The sequence below is a fragment of the Trematomus bernacchii genome, unplaced genomic scaffold (genome assembly GCF_902827165.1).
Source record: "Trematomus bernacchii unplaced genomic scaffold, fTreBer1.1, whole genome shotgun sequence".
In the NCBI taxonomy this organism is placed as follows: Eukaryota; Metazoa; Chordata; class Actinopteri; order Perciformes; family Nototheniidae; genus Trematomus; species Trematomus bernacchii.
The window spans coordinates 8,191,502-8,198,856 of record NW_022987567.1 but is presented as its reverse complement, the minus strand read 5'-3'; the positions used below and the strand labels follow the sequence as shown (position 1 = coordinate 8,198,856).

General features: G+C 35.9%; 1 protein-coding gene across 1 annotated transcript in view; it reads right to left on the bottom strand.

Moving 5' to 3' along the window:
• The window catches only part of itga1 (integrin, alpha 1), a 91,559-nt gene that overhangs the window by 50,562 nt on the left and 33,642 nt on the right, over nucleotides 1-7,355 (bottom strand). Inside the window, exon 2 of the mRNA XM_034126016.1 lies at nucleotides 3,919-4,039. Within this exon, the coding sequence (XP_033981907.1) occupies nucleotides 3,919-4,039 (121 nt within the window). The remainder of the gene's footprint in view (nucleotides 1-3,918; nucleotides 4,040-7,355) is intronic.

Sequence of the window (7,355 nt, the reverse complement as noted above, 5' to 3'; positions counted from 1 at the left end):
TGGATTTTGGACATATTGAAGTTTTTATTTGTTATTGTCTTATTCAATTATTTCCCAATTCGTGCACATCCCCATTGATTACCTTCATTTAATTCATTCATATTTTTGTATTTATTAAATAAACACAGTAATGAAGAAATAAAAGAATGAAAAAAGGAAATAAATAAATGTGAAAAATAATAAAAACATATATTAAATAAAATATATATATATATATATATATATATATATATATAAATAAGGAAAGGAATTAAGAAATAAATAAATATATATCCCAAAGGAAAGGAATTAGCAAATAAATAGAAATTGGGAAGAAATTATATAGAACAATAAATGCATTTAAAATAAGTAATTCCTCATATAACATATTTTAAAAAATGCATTTATACTTAACAACCTGAGCGTTTATTTGATATTTTATTAGCTTCTACTAATTTGTGTTTGTTTTACGGATGTATAAACTGTCTAATTGTTGAAAGAGTAGAATAAGTTAAAAATAAATAAAAATAGTTCAGGTGTATATCAGTATGTAGTGTCTCTACTTTAAAGAGTCCTCTCCTGCTGATGTTCAGGTGTATATCAGTATGTAGTGTCTCTACTTTAAAGAGTCCTCTCCTGCTGATGTTCAGGTGTATATCAGTATGTAGTGTCTCTACTTTAAAGAGTCCTCTCCTGCTGATGTTCAGGTGTATATCAGTATGTAGTGTCTCTACTTTAAAGAGTCCTCTCCTGCTGATGTTCAGGTGTATATCAGTATGTAGTGTCTCTACTTTAAAGAGTCCTCTCCTGCTGATGTTCAGGTGTATATCAGTATGTAGTGTCTCTACTTTAAAGAGTCCTCTCCTGCTGATGTTCAGGTGTATATCAGTATGTAGTGTCTCTACTTTAAAGAGTCCTCTCCTGCTGATGTTCAGGTGTATATCAGTATGTAGTGTCTCTACTTTAAAGAGTCCTCTCCTGCTGATGTTCAGGTGTATATCAGTATGTAGTGTCTCTACTTTAAAGAGTCCTCTCCTGCTGATGTTCAGGTGTATATCAGTATGTAGTGTCTCTACTTTAAAGAGTCCTCTCCTGCTGATGTTCAGGTGTATATCAGTATGTAGTGTCTCTACTTTAAAGAGTCCTCTCCTGCTGATGTTCAGGTGTATATCAGTATGTAGTGTCTCTACTTTAAAGAGTCCTCTCCTGCTGATGTTCAGGTGTATATCAGTATGTAGTGTCTCTACTTTAAAGAGTCCTCTCCTGCTGATGTTCAGGTGTATATCAGTATGTAGTGTCTCTACTTTAAAGAGTCCTCTCCTGCTGATGTTCAGGTGTATATCAGTATGTAGTGTCTCTACTTTAAAGAGTCCTCTCCTGCTGATGTTCAGGTGTATATCAGTATGTAGTGTCTCTACTTTAAAGAGTCCTCTCCTGCTGATGTTCAGGTGTATATCAGTATGTAGTGTCTCTACTTTAAAGAGTCCTCTCCTGCTGATGTTCAGGTCTATATCAGTATGTAGTGTCTCTACTTTAAAGAGTCCTCTCCTGCTGATGAAAACAAATTAACTGGCAGCTTTAGTCCTCCATACCTCCCCCATATTGTTCTTTAATCACACTCTTATCATTTCTTTGAGTTTGACTTTGTTTTGAACTGGAACTAAACGCCACTTATGTGTTTTCGGGGAACAGCTGGCTGCGCTGATTAACGCCGAGTGAGGTATTGTAACTGAACTCAGATGACGTGGATAAGATCAGAAAAATATGAGGTACGACGTGGGAAAACCCGCCGTGTGTTGCAACAGGTTTGAGAAATAAACTCCTGAGTAACCGAAGGAGAGATGTGCCAATAACCGCACTGTGATAGATTTTAACGAGGGGTTCTTAAATGTTCTCCCACACAGTTTAAGCACGGCGCTGTGGATGCTTGGTTTCAGTGTTTACAGCTCGGTGTGGAGACTGAGGTTAACAGCAGCAGTAAAGAGAAGGAGCCTCATTACTGCTGAAGCTGGCGGATCTACTTTTTTACAGGTTAATGAAGGGTCCTGTTAATGCTGTGGTTTAAAATTAAACTGAGCTTGGTTTAATATAACTTTTTTGGCTCTCTGAAACAATACTGATGGGAATTTAGTGGTTAAGAGTTCTAAAAACCACTAGAGCAAAATAACCAGTTTGTGTTTGACAGAGGTGGGAAGTACAAATACTTCGTTACTGTACTTAAGTACATGTTTCTGGTATCAGTACTTCACTCCACTACTTATTTGTCTGACGACTTTTTACTTTCTTACATGTTGAACACAAATACCTGTACTTTCTACTTCTTACATGTTGAACACAAATACCTGTACTTTCTACTTCTTACATGTTGAACTCAAATACCTGTACTTTCTACTTCTTACATGTTGAACTCAAATACCTGTACTTTCTACTTCTTACATGTTGAACACAAATACCTGTACTTTCTACTTCTTACATGTTGAACACAAATACCTGTACTTTCTACTTCTTACATTTTGAATCCAAATACCTGTACTTTCTACTTCTTACATTTTGAACACAAATACCTGTACTTTCTACTTCTTACATGTTGAACACAAATACCTGTACTTTCTACTTCTTACATGTTGAACCCAAATACCTGTACTTTCTACTTCTTACATGTTGAACACAAATACCTGTACTTTCTACTTCTTACATGTTGAACACAAATACCTGTACTTTCTACTTCTTACATGTTGAACACAAATACCTGTACTTTCTACTTCTTACATGTTGAACACAAATACCTGTACTTTCTACTTCTTACATGTTGAACACAAATACCTGTACTTTCTACTTCTTACATGTTGAACACAAATACCTGTACTTTCTACTTCTTACATTTTGAATCCAAATACCTGTACTTTCTACTTCTTACATTTTGAACACAAATACCTGTACTTTCTACTTCTTACATGTTGAACACAAATACCTGTACTTTCTACTTCTTACATTTTGAACCCAAATACCTGTACTTTCTACTTCTTACATTTCTAACACAAATACCTGTACTTTCTACTTTTTACATGTTGAACACAAATACCTGTACTTTCTACTTCTTACATGTTGAACCCAAATACCTGTACTTTCTACTTCTTACATGTTGAACCCAAATACCTGTACTTTCTACTTCTTACATTTCTAACACAAATACCTGTACTTTCTACTTCTTACATGTTGAACCCAAATACCTGTACTTTCTACTTCTTACATTTCTAACACAAATACCTGTACTTTCTACTTCTTACATGTTGAACACAAATACCTGTACTTTCTACTTCTTACATGTTGAACTCAAATACCTGTACTTTCTACTTCTTACATGTTGAACACAAATACCTGTACTTTCTACTTCTTACATGTTGAACCCAAATACCTGTACTTTCTACTTCTCACATTTCCCAAACAGGCTGGTTCCTTTAGTTTGAATGTGTGTTTGGTGGCGTGATCATTATTATTTAGAGTCATTGCGTGCCTATTGATTTGAACACGATCCGTGTATCCATCATTTCCTGGTCTTCTCTAAAGAAGAGGGACCAATGAAAACGTTGTCATGTTGCCGTTGTTCAGCATGGAAACATTCATTATCTAACAATGACATTATTGTTCTATTAATATAAAGGGAGGTCAGGTACTCTTTAAAACAGCTGCTAGTTATGGGTACTTTTTACTGAAGTACATTTCAAAGCCCTCTTTACTTTGACTTGAGTAAAGAAGTTTAGTCAGTACTTCTACTTTTACCAGAGTATTTTTAAACACGAGTATCTGTACTTCTACTTGAGTAAAGGAAGTGTGTACTTTTGCCTACAGTGCAGTTAAATCACCATCACAGCCTCTTGTGTTTCTGTGTCTGTGAGTGGAGGAGGAGATGATTTAGTGCTGATAGATTTCGATGCTCACCATTTCCCCTCGCTGTTCTCAAACTGCTGCACGGTGTACCCGAACATGTCCTCCAGCGGACCGTCGAACGACAAAGAGTTCTTCGAGTCCACGTTGAAGGAGAAGACGCAGGACAGCAGCGCTGCAGAGAGGAGGAGAGACCACAGGTTAGAGAGATGGCAAAAGTACACACATCCTTTACTCAAGTAGAAGTACAGATACTCGTGTTTAAAAATACTCTGGTAAAAGTAGAAGTACTGACTAAACTTCTTTACGCAAGTCAAAGTAAAGAGGGCTTTGAAATGTACTTAAGTAAAAAGTACCCATAACTACCAGCTGTTTTAAAGAGTACCTGACCTACTAAGACATTCTATTTCCATTATTGAGAATTATTCAATAATATCATATTTAAATATATTTATTGAGTCGATCCTACAGTAAAGTGTCATCGCAGTAATCATTTAAATATTTAAAAAAAATGGTGATATTTGATATTTGATACAGCCCAGGTCTACTTGTTGATATTCCAACACTGAAATAAGAATCTGATGTATTCAATTTGACATAAAAAAAACAACATTTTGATTTAATTTATTTGCATTTTTTACCAGATTATTTACCGAAAATCTTTTTTTATTATATGCTTTTAGCGCAAAATGTCAACCATACAATATTGGGAATTTGTTCAAAAATATAATAAATATAAATTCCCCATGTCACCCAGCTCTATTCATAAATACTCCAATATGAAATAAGATACTTGTTTATTTATCTTCTAAGAAAGATATTTCATTAAGTAGAAGTCTGGCATGGACCGACATTATTAATAAATATTTATAAAAATGTCAGGATGCAAGACGGAAATCACAAATAAACAGATCTAGTTACAGAATAACGTAATAAATAATACATATTTTGATAATTGAGCCAAAATATTGATATAAATCTAATGAGAAATAGACATATTGTGTACTGATACAGTATGAAGGCTGAACTGTGTGACGATATCACGCACGCACGCACACACACACACACACACACACACACACACACACACACACACACACACACACACACACACACACACACACACACACACACACACACACACACACACACACACACACACACACACACTCACACACACGTCATTTTGGAGGCCACTGGAGGAATTTCATCCGTCAGTGTGAAGCGTTTGCTCTGACCGGCAGGACAAATGTCTTCCTGTCTCCGATGGACCGTCTGTCTCCGAGCGGAGTTTATTTCACAGACTCTCGATATAAACCCAAGCGAGTCTCATTGTAAACGCGCCACAATGACACTCTTTATGCCCACTGTGCGAGGGAATTCCTGCAGAGTAATTTATTCGACTTGTGAGGGAGTGCAGAGGAGAAAAAGAGATCATGCAGACACACAGAACACATACATGGAGAGTCAATAACAAGCGTGTGAGGAGGGCGATCTGGAGCTAATGTGTCCGACCCTAAAGGAGAATAAAGAGACCAAATGGAGTCTGGGTTGTGTCTGAAGAGTCATTATGGATTTTGTATCTATGCCAAGAGAGGATGCTGCTCAGACAGTGCATCATTTTAGTGCAGTCTGAAATATATGGACGACTTTTGGATGGATTGCTTTGACATTGGGTGCAGACATTCATGTTCCCCAGGGCCCAGTAGTTCAAAACTTTTAATATCTGATCGGATCAGATTTGGATTTTGTGTAGTTCAAAACCAAAAAACAGGATTAGGATCACTTTGATAAAACAGATCAGATCAGGAAATCAAATCCAAGCTTTAATCTGGATCAAAACTTCAAAACGGGTTCAAACCGACAACACAGGATTGGCATCAGTTTGATCCCAAAAAACTGGATTATCTTGAACCCACCAGAGGGGTGGATTTCCAGTGGATTACCAGCGCAAAATGTACTGTACAATTTATTTTAAAATATGTTTCAATATAAATAAGATGGCAAAGTTTGTTAACTAAAATAATACACCATTTTTAGCCTTCATGGGAAATACATTTTATTTTTCATTTTTTGGTCACGTTTGTGGTGGCCTATTTTGTTTTCAACCAAATGTTGATGATATAAATGTTTATGCTCATAAAATTATCACAACAAAGATTGTCAATCACAAATGTAATTTAGATTAACAGGTTAAGCCCCAAAGCCCCCCTCGGCGGGTCTTTTTTTTTCTTCCACAAATTAAAAAAAAAAAAGTGTTTTTTTAATTTTTTAATTTTTTATTAATTTTTTTAATTTAATTTGTTTTTCTTTGAATGGAATGAATACCTATGGTGATAATTCAATGTAATACATCATTTTTATAGTCTGGTACCTGAAAAAGGTCAAATGGCACTGATGGAACCAGATGTACCCAAATGTGCCGAAAGCCTATTCCGCCTGGAACTTTTTTTTTCTAAATCTCTCTAAAAAGGTCAAATTTAACTTGTTTTGCCTCAATCTTGATACAGGGTACTTATTATATGTTATAGTTTGGATTCCTAAAGCTTTTAGTCTACTAACCCATCATCCAAGGGTGGTTTTCACTATAAGTAATGGGTTTTTTGTAGGCGGAGGTAAGAATTTACCTTTTTTTACTATGTTCCATCTGAATTTACTCTGACTGAGAAACATCTATATTGATTCTGACACTTCTACATCCAACTCACAGATGTAACCTTGCTTTGATAAAAGAAATTATTCATATAACCCTTTTAGAAGTGAAGTTGTAGTCATTTGTTTTGGGCATGTCATTTTCGAGCCTGAAACCTGAAAAACAGGCTCGGGGCGAAAAAATATCACCTTTCAAAAGTAATTGCGGACAATAGATGTCTCTGCCAACGTGGTCTCTTGTCTTCCTTGTATTATTTTTCATATCCATTAGATGGAGATCGGTAGGATTAAAGCACTGATATTCAGGATCTAGTCATCTTGAAAAGTCTGAATCTGGATCAGGGTGATCCTATCCTGAATTGCTTTGAAATACTGGGACAAAATGTGTCCGAGTTGTCTGATCCTGGATCACAGAAAATGGGATTTCAAAATCTGATCGGATCTGATTGAGAACTACTGGGCCCAGAGGATAGACCCTACCAACTTGGGTGCTCTTCAGTTGCCTTGAAAACCACCACAAGGTTGATATTTCAAATTCTGAGTGAAATATCTAAACAACTTTTGCTATGACATTTTGCGCATGTTCCCCAGAGGATGCACCCTAACAGCTTTAGTAATGTTCTTAATTTTCCGTAGTAGACCATAAGGTTCACATTTTTTGTTTTAGTGAACTATCCCAACAACTTTCTGAATGCATTGCTACACACTTGTTACACTCACTCGAGGTTGAACTTTAGATCCTGTGACTTTTCACAAAATCAACATGTGTCCAATACTCGGTTTATGGCCAAAAACATCCACAAATAATGACATTTGCATTACCTTAGCTTCACTATGTG